At 40.7% G+C, this 20,371-nt stretch overlaps 1 protein-coding gene across 2 annotated transcripts in view; it reads right to left on the bottom strand.

Annotated features, from left to right (window-relative positions):
* The window catches only part of LOC137420731 (synaptic vesicle glycoprotein 2C-like), a 111,345-nt gene that overhangs the window by 10,190 nt on the left and 80,784 nt on the right, over positions 1–20,371 (bottom strand). For both annotated transcript variants that reach the window (XM_068106059.2, XM_068106060.2), the window contains exons 8-12: positions 15,609–15,697; positions 15,315–15,479; positions 13,609–13,742; positions 9,252–9,455; positions 409–568 (exon numbers count right to left, since the gene is read on the bottom strand). In XM_068106059.2, the coding sequence (XP_067962160.1) occupies positions 409–568; positions 9,252–9,455; positions 13,609–13,742; positions 15,315–15,479; positions 15,609–15,697 (752 nt within the window). The remainder of the gene's footprint in view (positions 1–408; positions 569–9,251; positions 9,456–13,608; positions 13,743–15,314; positions 15,480–15,608; positions 15,698–20,371) is intronic.

Genomic DNA, 20,371 nt, shown 5'->3' with positions numbered 1-20,371 from the left:
ACTAACCCCCACCCACCATTTCCACCATCCCTCACTCCATGAGAAAGCAGACATGGTCAAAGATGCCTATTCCTCTGAAACGAGGTGTGGTGAGGCACGTGGAGCGCGCCGAGTCACGCTAGTTCTATACAATTATTGAAAGTTCCAGTTACATGAGAAACAACAAAACAGAAATGTTATAAATATGTATTCCCTTGCACATCCTAATGTAAAACCTTTCTTTCAGTAAACAAACGTAGTAAAAGTGTAAAAATAGAGCTGTGTAAATAGCAGTCCATTATTTCCGACCATACTTTCCACATCAATACCAAGACACCAAATCCATTGCCAACAACAGAAAGACACTTGAAAGCAATCTGATGATATGAAAGAATAAAAAGAATTATGAATAAATATAGCTCATATTACCTCTTGTTAGTTGAGTACATTTCCACCGAAATAACGCTGAGTGCATTCCATGCAGAGATGCTCAGACCATTGAAGAGGCAAAGCAGACCGATCATGGTGGCCTCACTGTTTCCAAACCAAAGGAAGAAGCAGCTTATTCCAGATAGAATCAAAGACCCACCTGCAGCATGGAAGGACAATATCATGCTAAGTTTGATTTTTTTTTGGCCTTTATAAATGATAATGAAGCTTCGTGTTTGGCACGTAGATATACTGTACATTTTATGGGATGGTGTTTGGAATGCCTAGTATGTTTTTGCTGCTGGAGCATCAGAATACATCAGTTATAATGTAGCGATACCATATAATGAGACCAATGTTCAAAATTTAAGCATCAATACCTTCAACTTTAACCTTCCTTTAAATTGAAGCACCTTTCTTCCTTGATTTTCCCTCAACCTTTATGTTATAGAGAAAAAAGAAACCTGAAGTTCCTCTTCCCCAATCCTTTATTCCTCCTATTAAATATATATTTACATTCTTCGATTATTTGGCCGAAGCTTGAAGGTCGAAGATTGATAATTAATATTTGAGCACTGTGTGGTTGGTTATAACAATTCAAGAAAAATAAGTGTTCTAGTGAGGTGGGAGCGTATAAAGCCTACGTTTTACGGACACAGTGGGTTAACAGGATGTCCTGTACGCACACTCCCCCTAAGCTGTCGAGCCTGGGTTTGAATCCCGACCCAGCTATAAACTGTCATCCCAGTGTTTCACAGGCTGGGTGATTCATCAATGTGTGTGTCGTCCCCTTGGATGGATGTTAAACTTGCATCCCAACTCCAGCATTAGTTGCCAGACGTTAAATATTCCACGGTGCCTTCCTGAGAGTAGGCGAGCTATCGCTGGCACCATCGCCAAGTTACAGATTCCTGCCCTGACCAGCAGAGGGCATTGCATCAGCGGCACAGCCGCACCCTCAGCCAATAATGCCACCCTGTAGTCTTGTGCTGCATATGAATGAACAAACCCACACGCTGAATTTAAAAATTAGCCGAGGTACCAGCACAAAGGTCTTCCTTTTGCAAAATATACTGTGGGCTCTTCAATCATAATATAATTGAACTAATACTTATACAGGGCCTATAGGGACACCTGAGGGTGTCCACCCTCAGGAGAGCCAGGAAACAATATCTCTCCGTCCTCAGGACCGAACTCTCTTATCTGTCTCCCTCTTCCAAATCCTGGTGGCGTCTGGTAAAATCTGTTTCTGGTGTTTGTTCCCCCTCCATCCCCTCCCTCACCTTAAATGGCCACACGGCTGACTCCGCACGTGAAAAAGCCGAATGCCTCAACTCTGTGTTTGCCTCTAAATCTTGTGTCCCAAACCCATCCCTCTCTGTACCCACCGTACCCAGTCGTACCCAGCTGCTCCTGGACTCTGTGTCCTTTCCTCCTGACAAGGTGGAAAAGTGTCTGTCAACCCTCGACTCTGATTCTGCAACTGGACCTGACGGCATCAGCCCACGGGTCCTAAAATCATGTTCTTCCGCTCTTTCACTCCCTCTCTCTGTTCTCTTCACCCTCTCTTTTGCTCAAGGTCATCTTCCATCTGCTTGGAAATCTGCCAACATCACCGCTTTGCACAAAAAAGGTGCAAAAACAGATCCCAGCAACTACAGACCAATCAGCCTTCTCCCAATTATCAGCAAGGTCATGGAATCCATCATTGCTTCAGATATGAAATCCTTCCTCTTCTCCAATGGCTTGATCTCTGATCATCAATTTGGTTTCAGACCTGGACACTCCACTCTGGACATGCTGCTTCTGCTTTCTCAACAATGGATGGAGGTCCTCAATGCCAAACAGGAAATTAGAGCAGTCTCCCTTGACATATCACGTGCCTTCGATACAGTCTGGCACCCCGCTCTGCTCACCAAACTCTCCTCTTTTGGTATCAATGGAAATCTCCACGCATGGCTGGCGGACATCCTCTCTAGTCGTAGTCAACGTGTGGCCCTGAATGGGTTTCTCTCATCTCCTCTTCCTGTTCAGGCTGGAGTTCCCCAAGGCAGTGTTCTGGGCCCTGTGCTTTTTCTGGTCTTCATCAATGATCTCTCTGACTCTCTTGAAAATCCTCTCTATCTCTTTGCTGACGACTCTACTCTCTGTCGCTCCATTCTTCATCCCTCAGATCGGCAGTCTGCAGCCTCCTCACTCTCTGCAGACCTTGACAAAATCACAGACTGGGCAAACAAGTGGAACATGTCTTTCAATCCTGACAAATCTCACACTCTTACGATGTCTCTCCGAAAAGACCGACTGGACAACCCTCCCATCCACTTTCTGAATAATCCTCTCCAAGAAGTTCTGTTACTCAAGCTTTTGGGTCTCACTATCTGCCATGATCTTTCCTGGAAAAACCACATTTCAAATCTGGCCTCCAAAGCCAGTCACCGACTGGGCATCCTCCGTCGTGCGAAGTCCTTCCTTGGCACACCTGAGCTCCTCACCACATACAAGGCTTTCATCCGCAGCTCAATGGAATACTGCTCTCCCCTCTGGGCTGGTGCTCCTGCCTCACACCTAGCTCGCCTTTGCGCTGTTGAAACCAAAGCATTCAGAATCATTGGAATCTCCCGCGATGAAGCTAACTCCAAGGGCCTCTCACTCACTCACCGCAGGCAGGTTGGTTTCAACAGGCAGGTTCCGTCTTCTACCGACTCCTCTCTGGCCTTGCCCCCCCCCAGCTCTCTCTGGGCTCTGTCCCGCAAATATTCCTACAGGTCGCACAAGATCTGCCTGCAACCCTCTTTTGGTTAAACTGCCAAAATCAAGACTCTCTGCTCACCTTCACTCCTTCATTCCTCTTTTTTCCCGCCTCTGGAACAAACTCCCTCACTCTCTTCAATCCCACTCCACCCTCCAAGTCTTTAAAACAGCTGTTCACCACCATCTCTTATCTTCCCCCATCCAAAACCTTGATCTTTTCTACCCCCGCTAATTTCACCCCAATTCCCCTTTTTGAAATACCAACTTCTGTCCTGGAAGTCCTTGGTGTCCTTGTGCTTTATACTTCTCCCTTCCCCCCCCCCCCCCCCCTTCCCATGCCTCCTCCCCCCGGGCCCTCTCCCTTCCACACATCTCCCTGCTCTCGGATGTTGTGTTTGTGTGCTTCCCCTTTTCTCCCCATCTTGTCTTCCGCTCCCTCTTTTTGTGTATTTTGTTTGTCTGGTCGATTTGTTTGTGAAGTAAATGTTAGCTCTTTCACGAGCCTCGATTCAGTATACAAAAAAAAAAAAAAAAAAAAAATAGAAAGTCTACACCCCCTTTCAAAATTTTCACCTTTTGTTGCCTTATAGCCTGGAATTAAATTGCATAAAATCAGACTTTGCCACCTTTATTTACACATTGTATGCCACAACTTCCAAGTCAAAAAACAAATTCTACAAATTTCAGAAAATTAATAAAAAATACAAAACTAGAATATCTTGGTTGAATAAGGGTCCACCCCCCTGAGTTAGTACTTGGTGAAAGCACCTTTGACAGCAATTACAGCTGTGAGTCTGTTGGGATAGGTCTCTCCCAACTTTGCACACCTTGATTGGGCAATATTTGCCCATTCTTCTGTACAAAACTGTTCAAGCTCAGTCAAGTTGCATGGGGAGTGTTGATGGACAGCAATCTTCAAGTCATGCCACAGATTTTCGATTGGATTTTGTTTGGGGCTCTGACTGGGCCACTCAAGGACATTTATCTTTTTGTTCCTCAACCACTCCAGTGAGTGTAGCTTTGGCTGTGTGCTTCGGGTCGTCATGCTGAAAGGTGAACTTCTATCCCAATTTCAGCTTCTTGCAGAGGGCAGCAGGTTTTCCTCTAGGAAATATATATATATATATGTATGTATGTATATATATATATATACACCTTCAACATTGATCATTTGACATTTTACATCACACAAATTTCAGTTTGGTCCAGTAGGACAAAATGTGGTTATACTATGTCACACAAATAATTCTCAAGTGTACAGTGTGTCGCAGAAAACATACCACTTTGTGGAAATATCACCACTTTAAATTTAAAGAAAACTGTAGCGAGAAAAGTGTGGAGAGAAAATCAACGTCATAAAAATGGCATTGCTGGTACCCAGAGTTCTCTAGGAACTGAATTCACTTCCCCCTATCTCAGTGGCTGTACTTGTCTAAAGTCGAGTCTGGTGATGTCCATGTATTTGTCTTCATGATTTGTATTGCAACTCTTCCATAAACCTTATATCCTGTCGAAGAAAACTCCATTATACTCTACTTAATGTAATCTTTTGATTTTTATTTTTCCTAAAATTTAATTTGCTTCCAAACTTTCAAGCTGTAGAGCATACCGTATTTTTGGAGTCTAAGTCGATGTGGAGTATAAGTTGATTTGGAGTATAAGAAGAAGCAAAGTCAACTACAGTAGTTAGCCAAACCATCAAACAGAATAATAGAGGTGTTATCGCAATGCTGATTGATTTTGTCGGGGAGAAAAGATTCCTCCCTGCCATCACAACCATCGCATCGCTGCCTATTTTCAGGGTCATGAATATTAATGAGTGTTTTTTTGCGTATTATTTTAACTAGCAACGGTACCCACCCTATGGGCGGGGCTTCAATTGGGAAGCCCAAATGAAAAGGCAAAATATCAGAAATTGAAGGTTTTTTTATTTTAAACGATTCATATAAACATCCGTTGAATCATATCACACGCAAATCATCAAAATCTAAACAGTACATGGCGCCCATTTTGAAAAAAATTGGACGTTTATGTGTGAAGAGTGCGCGCCGAAACTGTAACACGGAAGCGGCCGCTACACCTGTTTCTCAGTCGCTTTGCACACGCTGCCGTGTTACTTCGGAGCCGCACATTTATTTCGGAAGAGTTCGTCAGGAGTCGATCTACTCTCTCCTGGTACGTAGAATAAACAATATTTGTCGAATTTCAACAAAAGCCACATCACTGTTCATATCGGTAAATATTATTCCATCGTGTTTGGAAAAATTGGAAAACTGGAAAATTGGAAAAACAATATAGCCTATTTTACTCCAGGGGGTCCCAGAATTACCCACCCAAAATATCGTTGGATCGGTTCAGCCGTTTTTACGGTGCCTTCGAATGGACAGATGGACATTTGGTGAATTCTAGTAAGATTACTTTGTGTTAATTACTTCTTTTTTTTTTTACTTTTTAATGTTTGTTACCATATAGAGATACAGTATTTAAAACAAGCTCCATTTTGTCAATCCCAAACAGTTTTCACCGACACCGTATATTCTATGTGCAGCCTTTTTCCCACCATTTTCCTTTGAGAACTTAACTCCCAACATAAAAGCGGTCGTGCACGACTTGCGTGACTTTACTGGTAACATTTTGAGATGGCATCATGAGGATGGATACATATGATAATGATTGAAAGGCATGGATCAAATGCAATTGGTGAGTGCGTGCTCGTTTTTGATTGGATAATTTCGCATAACGGTTAATTGCTCACCCAATCGGCAAATACTCCATGGAAATTATTTAAGTAGCGTGTTTTAAATTAACAATTATTCAATTAATTTCAGAAATTATCATACTTTGCAAGTTGGCTTCATTTACGCAATTCAACGTCTTAAACATTAAATAAGTTGATTCTGCGTAGAAGTCGAGGTCCGGACTACCGAGAAAAAAATATAGATTTGTACACTGAAAAATACGATGTATATCCTTCAGCATCTATAAAATGCATTGCGTATCTCGTGCTCTCATGTTACAATGGGGAATGTAAAATGCCACAATAATGACTTTCAGGGAGACGGTATTCTGCCTACCATGCCTGATTTCCTTGTGATGCCAGGCCACACTTGGTGGTTGTCTCTTAAAAGGGCTAAAAACGGCAGCATAACTGTAAAATACTCTCATTCAGTATTTATAAAAACTGTCCCTTGTCTTCCATCAAAGATCAGATAAAAATGTATATTTCCTCAAATATAAAGATATTCTCTGAAATAGCCCAGGTTACTTGGCTTCGGTGGCTGGAAACGGTGCGATCCTTGGAACTCCTTGGCCTCATTATTAACCATAATCTACGCTACATGACCAAAAGTATGCGGACACCCCTTCTAATTAGTGGATTTGCCTATTTCAGCCATACCCATTGATGACAGGTATATATAAAAATCAAGCACACAGCCATACAATCTCCATAGACAACCATTGGCAGTAGAATGGGTTCAGTGACTTTCAACGTGGCACTGTCATAGGATGGCACCTTTCCAACAACTCAGTTTGTCAAATTTCTGCCCTGCTGGAGCTGCCCCAGTCAACTGTAAGTACTGTTATTGTGAAGTGGTAGGCCACACAAGCACACAGAACGGGACCGCCGAGTGCTGAAGCGCGTAGTGCGTAAAAATCGTCTGTCTGCAGTTGCAACACTCACTACCGTGTTCCAAACTGCCTCTGGAAGCAGCGTCAGCACAACAACTGTTCGCCGGGAGCTTCATGAAATGGGTTTCCATGGCTGAGCATACAAGCCTATGATCACCATGCGCAATACAAAGCATCGGCTGGAGTGGCGTAAAGCTCGCCGCCATTAGACTCTGGAGCAGTGGAAACGCGTTCTCTGGAGTGATGAATCACGCTTCACCATATGGCAGTCCGAAGGACGAATCTGGGTTTGGCAGATGCCAGGAGAACGCAACTGCCTTTGAATGTATAGTGCCAACTGTAAAGTTTGTTTGAAGCATCTCTTGTTTGTCTGTCTCCGTATATTTTGTCCCTTCGTCATGTTGTTGGCGTTTCCTCTCTTCTACTTATGCTCTTCCTTTTGTTATGTTGAGTTCTGATCCATTCTGTGTTTTAGCTCTTCCACAAGCCTTGACGATAAAAATAATTATAAGGCATTCATCCAAAAGTACGAATAAATATATCTCCCCAACTTGAGATAATGCCCTGTCCTCTCAATTTACCTCCTTCGCAAGTGGTGGAAACCAAGATTCTCAGTCCCAAAGGTATACATTGGATGGATGCTGAGTGGTAGGTCTTGTTCCTCATTCGCAGCATAGAGGTTGGTGGCCTTACTGTCCAATAACACCCAAAAGTCTTTCTCTTCAAGCCCTGTCAGCTATACGTCCCCACTCACGTCCTATATGTCCACAACAGTTATCCAGCAGCCAATTTTTGTTCCCATTCTCAGGTATAAGCATTCTGATCATGATTAATCCTGGAACATTATTTATTCTTGTCGTACAATCATCTCACAAAGTCTGCTCCATGTGCTCTTCCCTGCAATCATACAAAACTGCAAATCATCATCATCGTAGCTCTTTTACTCCTATTCAATTGTCGGCATCATCTGTCCACTTAAATGTCTGCTCTTGCTGAGCCCATGCCCCTTGTCTTCCTGTTCCACTCTGCCAATCTATTAGTTTGACAACATTCCTCCTGTCTTTAAGCTCCACCATGACTTTTGTACGAAAGATTAAGCTTCGACGTTTGTTTAAAAATATACCGTCAGAATTGCCCCTTTTATTTTCACATCAGATTTGTGGAGTCTTAATACTCTCACAATTAAAAATATTTTCAAAACAGACTTTGTTATTGAATTCTAAAACATATTGAGGTGTTATATTCTCAAACCTGTATTATATAAAATGGCATATTTTCTCACTTTTACATTTACTAGTGACGAACCCATCCTTATGGATGAGTTGGTGGTGGTGATTTGTATGTAGCCTGCGGCTGCTGTTTGCATCATTTTCTGGGGGTGCAGCTGTGCCGCTGATGCAATGCCCCCTTTACCAGCAGGTGGTACACATTTTGCCGACATCGGAAGGATGACAGGCTGAGTCAACCCACCTGGCGTTAATTCAACAATATGACAGTGGCTCAAACTCAGGTCTCTAAGATATCAAGCCGGCCACCTTAACCGATAAGCCAACACCAGGCTATAGATGAGTTAATTCCCCTGTACTTATGGGGAATACATTCACACACACGTACACACACACACACACACACACACACACGACAGCAGAAGCAATAGCTCAACAGTAAAAATGGACAGTAGAAAATTGGTGTTAATATAATTTGTGAGTGTGGTCTACATTGCCTAGATATTAAAAATGCTGCATTCGAAGTGGTGGGAACTTGAATTGGTATGCGTCCACTGTAGTTATCCTGAAACATTTACTCAGATAAATGAGTATGGCACAGTGTGTTATTATCTGCTGGTACTTGCAAGTGCCCTCGCTGCCATGTTGATTAAAACCGTCGTGTAGAATGGTAGTGTAGAGTTTGATAAAGCATTGCTTCTTTCAGTGTAGAAAATGGGCTGACAGGATGGCATAGATTATATTTCTGGACTCACCTCTAAGCTGTCTCGCATGTGTTCGAATCTTGATCTAGCTATATAATGTCATCCTGGTGTTTCACAGGCAGCGATTTATTAGTGTGTGCCATCCCTCGATAGACGTTAAACTGGCGCTCCGTTTGCCGGCATTCGTTGGTAGACTTAAATACCCCACGGTGTCCTTTGTGTAACGTAGGCGAGCTATCGCCGGCACCCTGATTAAATTCCTGCCCTCACAAGCAGAGGACACTGCATCTGCGGCACAGCCATGCCCTCAGCCATTGAAGCTACCACGCAGCCTTGTGCTCCATCCGAACGAAGAAGAAGTGCAGCAAATATATCAAATGCAGGTTGGGAGTGTTCATTTGAAGTTTGGGTTTATTGTCCAAATACTTTTGGTAATGTAATGTAGGCAACATTAAATAACATCTACCATGATGAGTTTACGCTTGATAATTTCAAGATGATTATAAAAATGTATCTGAAAGCCAATTGTTACCTGTCATCTTGATACGTCCAAGTTTGTCCATGAGGAGAGCAGAAACAATGTTCCCAGGAAGCACAGCCAGGGAGCCCAGAAAACTGACAAAATATACCCAGTAAGCACTATAGTCCTCAGCGAAGTCAATATGGCAGCCTTTCTTGAAGTGAAGGAACGTGGAGTTCAAGAAATTGCTGTTGATGAACTTGTATTGGAATAGATCTGGGAAAGGAAAATAAAGCATAATGTTGTGTGCAACACCTGCGTACAAACAAGTAAGCATAATGTAACTAAAATGAGAACTGCTAATAGTTTTACAGAGAGAGAACGTTGTGTACCTGCATAAACAGGTATGGAATTGCAGTATCAAGTGAATGCTAAATGTTGGAAATACTCTTTTTATGATAACAAAAAATTTGGAAACACTTTTTATCATCAAAAAATAAAATTTGGAAACACATCAAAAAATAAAATTTGGAAACCCTTTTTATCATCAAAAATAAAATTTGGAAACTCTTGTCATCAGAAAATGAAATTTGGAAACACTTTTTTATTTTTTATCATTGTCTTCATCAATGATCTCTCTGACTCTCTTGAAAATCCTCTCTATCTCTTTGCTGATGACTCCACTCTCTGCCGCTCCATTCCTCATCCCTCAGATCGGCAGTCTGCTGCCTCCTCACTCTCTGCAGACCTGGACAAAATCACAGACTGGGCAAACAAGTGGAACATGTCTTTCAATCCTGACAAATCACACACTCTTACGATGTCTCTCCGAAAAGACCGACTGGACAACCCTCCCATCTACTTTCTGAATAATCCTCTCCAAGAAGTTCTGTCACTCAAGCTTTTGGGTCTCACTATCTGCCATGATCTTTCCTGGGAAAACCACATTTCCAAGCTGGCCTCCAAAGCCAGTCGCCGACTGGGCATCCTCCGTCGTGCGAAGTCCTTCCTTGGCACACCTGAGCTCCTCACCACATACAAGGCTTTCATCCGCAGCTCAATGGTTTACTGCTCTCCCCTCTGGGCTGGTGCTCCTGCCTCACACCTAGCTCGTCTTCACGCTGTTGAAACCAAAGCGTTCAGAATCATTGGAATCTCCCGCGATGACGCTATCTCCGAGGGCCTTTCACTTACTCACCACAGGCAGGTTGGTGGTCTTTCCGTCTTCTACCGACTCCTCTCTGGCCTTGCTCCCCCAGCTCTCTCTGGGCTCTGTCCCCCAAATATTCCTGCAGGTCGCACAAGATCTGCCTGCAACCCTCTTATGGTTAAACTGCCAAAATCAAGACTCTCTGCTCACCTTCACTCCTTCATTCCTCTTTTCTCCCGCCTCTGGAACAAACTCCCTCACTCTCTTCAATCCCACTCCTCCCTCCAGGTCTTTAAAACGGCTGTTCACCACCATCTCTTATCTTCCCCAATCCAAAACCTTGATCTTTTCTACCCCCGCTAATTTCACCCCAAATCCACTTTTTTGAGGTGACTTTTGTCTTCTTTCCTGGAAGTCCTTGGTGTCCTGGCGTTTTATACCTATCCTGCCTCCCCCCAGGCCCTCTCCCTCCCACACATCTCCCGATGTCCCTGCTCTCAAATGTTGTGTTTGTGTGCTTCCTCCCCTTCTCTCCCCATCTTGTCGACCGCTCCCCTTTTTATATACTTTGTTTGCTTGTTTGTTTGATTTGTTTGTTTGATAAATGTTAGCTCTTTCACGAGCCTCGACGAAATCGCCATCGCCTCCCATCACCAAAAAAGAAAATTTGAAAACACTATCATCAGAAAATGAAATTTGGAAAATTTATCATCAAAAAATAGAATTTGGAAACTTTTTATCATCAAAAAAGAAAATTTGGAAACACTTTTATCATCAGAAAATGAAATTTGGAAACATTTTTATCATCAAAAAAGAAAGTCATGGCATTAATTAATGGAAACTCTTTTCATCATCAAAAAAGAAAATTTGGAAACTTTTTATCATAAAAAATAAAATTTGGAAACTCTTATCAAAAAAGAAAATTTGGAAACACTTTTATCATCAAAAAATGAAATTTGGAAAATGTATCATCAAAAAATAGAATTTGGAAACTTTTTATCATCAAAAAAGAAAATTTGGAAACACTTTTTATGATCAAAAAAGAAAATTTGGACTGTTTTTATGATCAAAAATAAAATTTGGAAACTGTTTTTATCAAAAAAGAAAATTTTAAAATACTTTTTATCCGAAAATGAAGTTTGGAAACACTATCATCAAAAAAGAAAATTTGGACTTTTTATGATCAGAAAAAAAATTGGAAACTTTTTATCATCAAAAAAGAAAATTTTGAAACACATTTTATCATCAGAAAATGAAGTTTGGGAACACTATCATCAAAAAAGAAAATTTGGACTTTTTATGATCAGAAAAAAAATTGGAAACTTTTTATCATCAAAAAAGAAAATTTTGAAACACATTTTATCATCAGAAAATGAAGTTTGGGAACACTATCATCAAAAAAGGAAATTTGGACTCTTTTTATGATCAAAAAGAAAATTTGGAAACTGTTTTATCATCAAAAAAGAAAATTTTGAAACACTTTTTATCATCAGAAAATGAAGTTTGGAAACACTATCATCAAAAAAGAAAATTTGGACTCTTTTTTTATGATCAAAAAGAAAATTTGGAAACTGTTTTTATCATCAAAAAAGAAAATTTTGAAACACTTTTTATCATCAGAAAATGAAGTTTGGAAACACTATCATCAAAAAAGAAAATTTGGACTCTTTTTATTATCAAAAATAAAATTTGGAAACACTTTATGATCAAAAAATAAAATTTGGAAACCCTTTTTATCATCAAAAAAAATGGAAACCCTTTTATCATCAAAAATACAATTTGGACAACTTTTTAATCATCAAAAAATACAATTTGGAAAGTCTTTTTATCATCAAATATATATAATTTAGAAACTCTTTTTATCATGAAAATAAAATTTGGAAACACACCCTTCTGGAAGACGCCTCCACATTGTGTCATACAGTACCTCCATCCCAATGCCAGGTATCCATCAGCTATGTCGCTGCGAATCTAGAAGTGATTCGATTATGGTCTAACAAATGTCGCTCGTCTTTTAATCGTGGCAAATCTCACTGCCTCATCCTGTCGCACCGGAAGGGTTGTCAATTAAACTCGCCAATCTATTAACATGGTTAGCCGTTGCCTCCATTATTCCAGTTTCATTATCTTGACCTTGTGGACTTCAACATGAGCAACAGCTTCTCCTGAGCTGATCAAATAACAAAAGTTGACTTCCAAAGCCAGCCACAAACTGGGCATCTTCCGTCGTTCAAAGTCGTTCCTTGGTAAAGGTAAAAGTCTGACATGGTGCCCCTTCACAGCACATAACTCCAACCATATTATTCTCATGTCTGTAGTCTCTTGGGCCTCTTTTATTTTTATTTGTATACTCGAGGCTCGTGTAAGAGCTAACACATAGAACATATAATGAAGGGAGCGGGAGACAAGAGGGGGAGAGAGAGGAAAAACCAACAACAGTAGAGAACAGGGACATCGGGAGATTTGTGGGTTGATCTGTAGGTTGAAGAGAGGGTTGGGCGGGGTACACAGGATAAACCCGATGGACACTACATGGATTTCAAGAAAGGAAACGGAATTTGAAGGAGGTGGATTAACGGGGGTAGAAAAGATCAAAGTTTTGGATGGGGGAAGATAAAAGATGGTAGTGGACAGCTGTTTTGAAGACCTGGAGGGAGGACCTTGAAGATGACTGTTGGAGTTTGGGGAGAGGAGGCGGATGGGACGTGGGGGTAGAAAGTGGGGTGGGGGAAATATCTGGTCGTTGATGTGAAAACAGAATTTTTCTGTTAGTCTATATATATATATTTAGGTGGGGTCAGGGGAATGTGGGGTGTGTAGGGGGAGGGTGGGAAGATAGGGGGGTAGGGAGTTGTTGGAGAAGCCAGTCAGAATGCAAAATCATCCTGGGGGAGTGAACACTTGATGCCAAGTTTGAGCACCATGTGTCAAAGGATGTGACTGGTAAATCATAAGAAACACACACAGTAGGGGTAATCGGGATGGAAGTCGGGGCAGGAGCTATCCTGGGGGAGTGGTCACTTCATTCCAAGTGTGAGTGAGCCCTGTTGGTGAAAGGGTGTACTCTGTATATGGAAGGAAACACATGGGGGTGGTTGGGTGGGTCGGGGGTAGGAGTTTATATTACACATCCACCCTGGGGGAGTGAACAGTCTTGATGGCAATTTTAATTTTGAGCCTAATGGGTCAGAAGGAGCGGCCGACAAATCTGAAAAAAAAAAAAAACACACACACACACACACACACACACACACACACGTTTTACTTACTGTTACATACCAGTATTGTAAAATATAGTTTCATCGAAGGTGCAGTTTTTGAAGAATGTATTCGTTGATGTGACGTCTTCAAAGAAACAATCTTTAAAAAGGGAGTTTTCAAAGAGCACAGACTTGAACTTCATGCCGAGAAACCTTCACCAACACAGAAAAACATGTTGGAGATTCGTGAGAGAAAACACATAAGAGAGCTATAGAGGGAAATGTGATGTGGAGGAAGAGGAAAAAGAGAGGGGCAATGAGAGAGGGAAAAGGAGGTGCGGGTGGGAGAGGGGTATGAAGGGTACTGGTTCTGAGCATTCAGAGACCGTATGGTAAAATTTGCCCACACAAATGAAACCAAGGGCTCAGTTTTCTGAGTTTGTTAATGGACTACTTAATAAATTTTATCTTATCTTGACCAAAAAAATAACACAAATGCTTGTTCATACCCTCATTATATCTCATTTGGATTGAGACAACTTTCTCCATGCTAGCTTCCGTCAGTATTCTATCAGACATTCACAAATTCTCGAATTCTGCAGCAACAATGATCACTCAAACCACCAATGAGAGATGGCACCAAAAACAATATATAACATGATGTTTCAAAAAGTTGTGGATGGATTACGACAAAACTAGGTGTGGATGAATTGGTTAGATGTCAAAAACAAGCTGATTAAATTTTGGTTCATATCCGGATCCAGATCTGGCTAATCAGTGGAATACAAAACATAAACTCCTTACTGCTGAGCCTGATGGAGGTATGTACTTTACCTAGTTTCCCATGCGATTCAAAACATTCGGTGATCACATTATTTCAACTTGTGCTCCCATCTGTAGAATTATCTTCCAGTGGAATTACGTATATGCGTCTTCTATCCCGGTTAGTTTTGTGTTCTGACCCTCTGACAAGATCGGAGACAGAAGACATTCAATTGAGCTCCGTCCGACCGATCATCTGTCCATGTACTTTAGTGTACGCGTTATTTCAGAAACTGTTGAACAATTAACTTTCATCTTACACAGATGTCTATTCCTCGTGACATTGTCTGAAGCTGATGAGATCACAGCTGCAATTGTCTGAATTCTGTTGCCATAGCAACCATCTCAGAAATTTGGCTTGTGTACAATATTTTTGAGGCTCTTCTTGCCTTGTCTCTTGTTAAATTGTGTGTGTGTGTGTGTGTGTGTGTGTGTGTGTGTGTGTGTGTGTGTGTGTGTGTGTGTGTGTGTGTGTGTGTCAACCCAAAAGCCAGGGACCTAGAGTATCAGCTCCTTGTTAAATCAAAATTGAAAATCTTTCAGAACAAGCCTCTCTTTATAATTTCCTGGCATAAAAAAAATGCAGATCTTGAAATTTTCTTTTCATTTAAAGTGTCTTGAAGCAAGTTAGTGTGAAAGGCGACATAACTATAGTACTGTATTCAAAAGTGAAGGCATCGTCAAGGATCTTGCCAACTACTATATAGTATCAAATTTTGGTGATACTATAAAACTACTAATCCTCTCTTCTTCTTTTACTTCTTCTTCGTATTATCACGAATATAAAAGGGGAATTTTATGATGACATCATGCAAACTCACTTCGATCGTATTATTTTGCACTCAGCTCTTCCTTATAAGAACAGGTACTTGGAATGAGTGCTTGATGTCAAAGTGAGAACAACTAAGTGTGCATCAATCAACAATGTTGTTTTTTTTCCACTTGATTTATTGGAGTGCTCACTTGTCATTGATGTACTCCCCGTCACGATGAAGCATGTTCTCGAGCGTGAAGTTGAAGGTGAAGCCCTCGACGTGCTCCCTGTCAAACAACTTGGTACGTCTGTGGTAATCCTGCTCCTGGAGTCGCTTGATCACCTCCGGAAACCACACTGTCAAGCCGTAGAAGCTGTCCACACATGCTAATTGAGTGACAGCAATGGCAGTGCCTCTGATGCAGCTGTAACAACTCAAGTATTTCTAGGAATCTCTCTTCTATTGCTCAGCCAATGAAAAGGTAAGTCACAGCTTTCCTTACCTGAAAGCAAGAGATGCCCAAACCGACATCAGTTTGAGTGTATTGCGCTTTAAAGGTGGAGAGAAGCACTCCTTAAAGGTGACCCAAATCTGGTAAAGATGCAAAGAGAGAATAGCAGTCACTGTCAATACATTCATAGTATCCATCATTCTCTGACTTTTAGTTTTTTTTCGAGAAATTAAAATGGGTTGTCATTAAAGGTATTTCATGGCAGAAATCTTTTGGTCATGACGATGGGGTCGGTAGTATTTTTCTCCTGAAATCAGCACATATCCAATGAACAATAGAATATACACTTAAGAAAAAGAGAAAGAAATAAGAAAGAAACAAGTTAAAAAGGTGATAAAACAACTACTTTCGTAAACACATTGAACACAGCATTTATGAAAGATACGCGGCAAATACGCAACAGCAATACAAATCACAAAACGTTCAAATAATCTCAACTAATGCACCATATAAAGCACAACGTCAGTTTGTCTGTTTGTACAGATGTCTGCCCGCCTTCATAAGGGTAGGTATTAAAGGCCAATCTTTTAACATGAATGTGTGTTCACTAGGGTCTATTTTTGAGGATAAAACAAATTCGAAAAAGATTTCACATAAAAGATTAATTTTGTCTCTCCTATTGGAATTGTAGACGATGGCTTGCAAACCGAGCCTCAAGAGCGGAGTACAGAAGCGTTTTTTATCACAATAAATACAAGGCGCAGGGAGGTGAAATTCACTGCACGTGATGTGCAACGAGCGCAGAGTAAAACGAGTGTTCATTTGCAACTGTATTATGTCTACTAAATAAAGAAGATATAAGCACACTCGACACTAGGCCGAGGCTTCAAACTTTGGCATGCTCACGAGGCTGCACCGTTGAATAAACTGTTCCAACCCGTCATATTTGACGGGCTTTTTACCAGCTTGTGGAATAATGTCTGGTTGTGGAAGGATAGCTCAGAAGCAGTGAGCACATTCACCTCTGGGCCCTGATGTCGTCTAGGTTTGATTCCTGACCCAACTATCAAACTATCATCCTGGCACTTCACAGACAGCATGACTCAATGAGGTTAAGCTGGGTGTCGTATCTGCGAGCATGCACTGGTTGACATTAAAGATCCCACAGTACCTTTTGAAAAAGGTATGTCCATTGTGTGTTGGTACCACACCCAAAACCCTGCCACTACTGACTCTAGCTGATTAGAGCAATGGCAAACAACCCAATGCCTTACATCTGCCTAGTGACTGATTCGCCACCACCAATTATCTGGGAAGAGCATGGTCATGAATGGAAGGGAGCAAAAATCATATGTCAAGGTATAACAATCGGCTCTTTGGCTTATACCATAAGGTAGCTTGTTGGCGCGTCATCCACTAGAGTGATTCAGTTTTGTAAATCCCAGGATGACGAATAATCCAAGGGTGATGAACACATTCCCATGATATGCAAATAATGGAGAGAAAATGATTTTCAGAGCAAATCAGAAACACACAAGGGCAAGATAAGTTATGGCATGGCTTCCTCTATCAATATTACGAGGAAATTTACTACAGTTGCATCAACAATTAAGGTGTGTTTCTTTTTTCTAATAAGCACGTGAACTGAAATATTCAGTTGCAATCAGATTGAGTAATTCTCACCTTAGGCAGTTTGAGTTTAGTTTTTCAACTGAGACAATATATATATATATATATATATATATATATATATATATATATATATATATATATATATATATATATATATATATATATATATATATATATGTGTGCTCGTATAATGGAGGGAAAGCATGAATGTTTCATCTATTTCTCAGAGATTTGACTGAGGAAGCTGAAACTTTCAGGGAGGGTGCAACAACAAACAAGTGCACCTTGAAGTTGTGTATGTGCATTTTTCATTTGAATCCATCAAATTTTAGGGATTTTTTTTTGCCCATCTTGGTATTTAACTCCTTTGGAGGGGGAGGGCAAGGGTCACAATTTAAAGTCTGACAAGGAGGCCTAATTTGAGAAAAGTTGCAGGAAATGATCGATTTTGTGAGGGGAGCTATTCGGATATTGAATATATTGAATACTTTGGCTGAAATTCCTGGGAAAAAATGAAGAGAACATTTATTTTGAGAAAATATAGTTTGCAGCAAAAATGAAATTGCAATTCAAACAACTGCATCACAATGGCAATACAAAATAAAGCCCAAAACAGCACAACAAGAAAAAGATTCCATTCCATTAATCAGAATGCAAGACAGAGGCATCAACAAGATTCCGAAATATTCTGCCCGCAGGCCGCGTATTTGCTAGTACATGCAATTGTCATATAACACCAGTCAGGTAATCTGATGTGAAAATATTGGTAATGGAGGCAATGTAAATCAGTGAAGAAAAACATTTTCTTGAATACACCAGTTTGAACAATACAAACAGAACTGTGTTTCGGTATCAAACAATTCCAAGATTGCTTTGAGAATAGCATTCGTCTCACTTCTGAAATGTTTGCCATGTATGTTTTTTAAGGTTATCGAACAACTTTAAAAATTGTACCTGCAAAGAATGGGATCATCATCATCGTTACTGTAACTGCACGTTTGCCTGATGACGTGTGTGGACCCAAAGTGGATAATTTTTTGGGATTTCCTCAAAGTTACATTTCCCTGGGATTTTGTTCATATTCTTCTATGTTCCTTTGTTAATTACATATCCGGTCAACAACTGTAACATGGATGGAGATGACCTTCATTTGCCAAATTCTGGTTATTTCAATCTCAAGATCTTTATACTTTGGACAGTTTCACAGCTTATTGATGGCGATGTTTCTTTCTGACGGAAATGTTATGTCAAGCAATTATTGACATTTCTTCTTGTTTTCCTTCAATATGATGTCTGGTCTATTGGTTTTAATCCGTGTGTGTGTGTGTGTGTGTGTGTGTGTGTGTGTGTGTGTGTGTGTGTGTGTGTGTGTGTGTGTGTGTGTGTGTGTGTGTGTACACAAGAATGCCCCATAATATTGTTACGATTGTCGAGTAGGATGCCGTAGTTATTTTAAGGTCATAGATGCCATGTGTGTGTGCATGTGTAGTTTTAGAACCCTCATCATGTATTAAGTGTGTATGTAAGGGGTATGCAGTCTTCAGTATTGCTGGTGAGGGGATGGGCATTGTCTAATTTAGGGGTCTCATCTTATAAGGTGTCTCATACCTTCTGTCAACTGAGAAATGCTGGGCAAGTATAGAGGGTCCATGCTTCCCTCCCACCTACAGGGAAGGAGGCGAGGGAGGGTGGGGGGTGGAGAGGTGGCCCCACCCAACTGTCTGAGTGTGTGGGCAGTGGGCCTTAGACCAGTCATGGTCCATGATTGGTTCAACTCTTGGGTCAGTGATTGCTCTGCTATGCCTCGGGGTGACAGGCCATATTGGATACACAGCCATCTATCCATTTGAGGAACACAATGATTAGTCCAGTGATATTAGTCAGTGGGTGGGGTAGGGGAACGGAAGTTAGGAGGGAATGCCATAAAAGTGTGTGCTCACTTCTTGCTCGAGTTCTTGCTGCCGGAACTGCTTTAGCTCCTGCGCCTGCTCTCTGTGTTGCACCTGCTCTCTTTATCGCTGGGTCTCCTGCATAGGTCTAGCTCTGACGGACTATTGGTTGTCACTGGTAGAGTCTGCAAGCCTGCTTTTCACCTTCAACCAGACTCTGCCCTATGCTTTGCCCTGTATGGCTTTTGACAGCTGCTGGTCTACTTGTTCTAATCCGTTCGGGCATTGGTCCCGGACTCAGGTCCAGAGCTGCACATTCACACCCTGCCACCACCGACGAGTGGCATTCTGCACTTGCATCTCTATCCTTTAGCTCAGTTTGGTGTGTGTGTATGGGTGTGTGGTTAGATTAGATTGAGAGGTTAGATTTTGCTATGTAGTTAATTGTACACCGCTCCTTTCCTATGCCATCTCCAGGCATTGCAAATCGTCATTGCCGGGCACCAAAGGGGGCTCGGCAGTGACGCACGCTGAAAGAGAGTACTCAGTTTTCACTCTGGTTTCTTGCTTTCTTGCTTTCTTTCTTGTTTTCTTGGTTGTCCGGGCGATATCTCAGCCATCCTTTGAGCTAGGAAGCTGAAATTTCGGCACAGTAGTGAGCAAGTCCTTTGTCAAATACGGTATTTTTTGTTTTTTGAATAATCAATTAATTGAGGAGTTATTTAATTATTAGCGTTTAATTAAGTACTTATTTAATTAATTAAATTTCATTTATCTTCTGACCATTATTAACTCAGGCACCTTTTGAGTTAGGAAGCTGATATTTGGACATGCCAATGACCAGGTGATTTGGCTGCAAAGGATATTTTTGATTTATTAATTAATCAATTAATCGATTAATTATTTAATTATTCGATTAATGACAAAAAAAATTTTTTTTTTTAAGTTACAGATTCTGATGAAATAGTGGTAGTTTATGTGTTCTCTGACCAAATTGATTAATAATTTAATTTTTTTATGATTATTATTTATTTATTTTCATTATTAATCATTTATTTATTTTCTTTCTCATTTGGCCAATATCTCAGGCACCTTTTGAGCTGGGAAGCTAATATTTGGACATGAGTGACCAAGTGATGTGGCTATCAAGGATATTTTTGATTTATTGATTAATCATTTCATCTATTAAGTATTTATTGATTAATCGATTAATTATTTATTGAGTAATCAATTAATTATTTAATTTTTTATAAATGACTTATTTAATTAAATTTCTAAAAGATACATCTTCGG

Source organism: Myxine glutinosa, chromosome 2, assembly GCF_964187855.1.
Source record: "Myxine glutinosa chromosome 2, kmMyxGlut1.1, whole genome shotgun sequence".
NCBI classification, from domain to species: domain Eukaryota; kingdom Metazoa; phylum Chordata; class Myxini; order Myxiniformes; family Myxinidae; genus Myxine; species Myxine glutinosa.
This window is presented reverse-complemented; position numbering and strand designations above follow the sequence as displayed.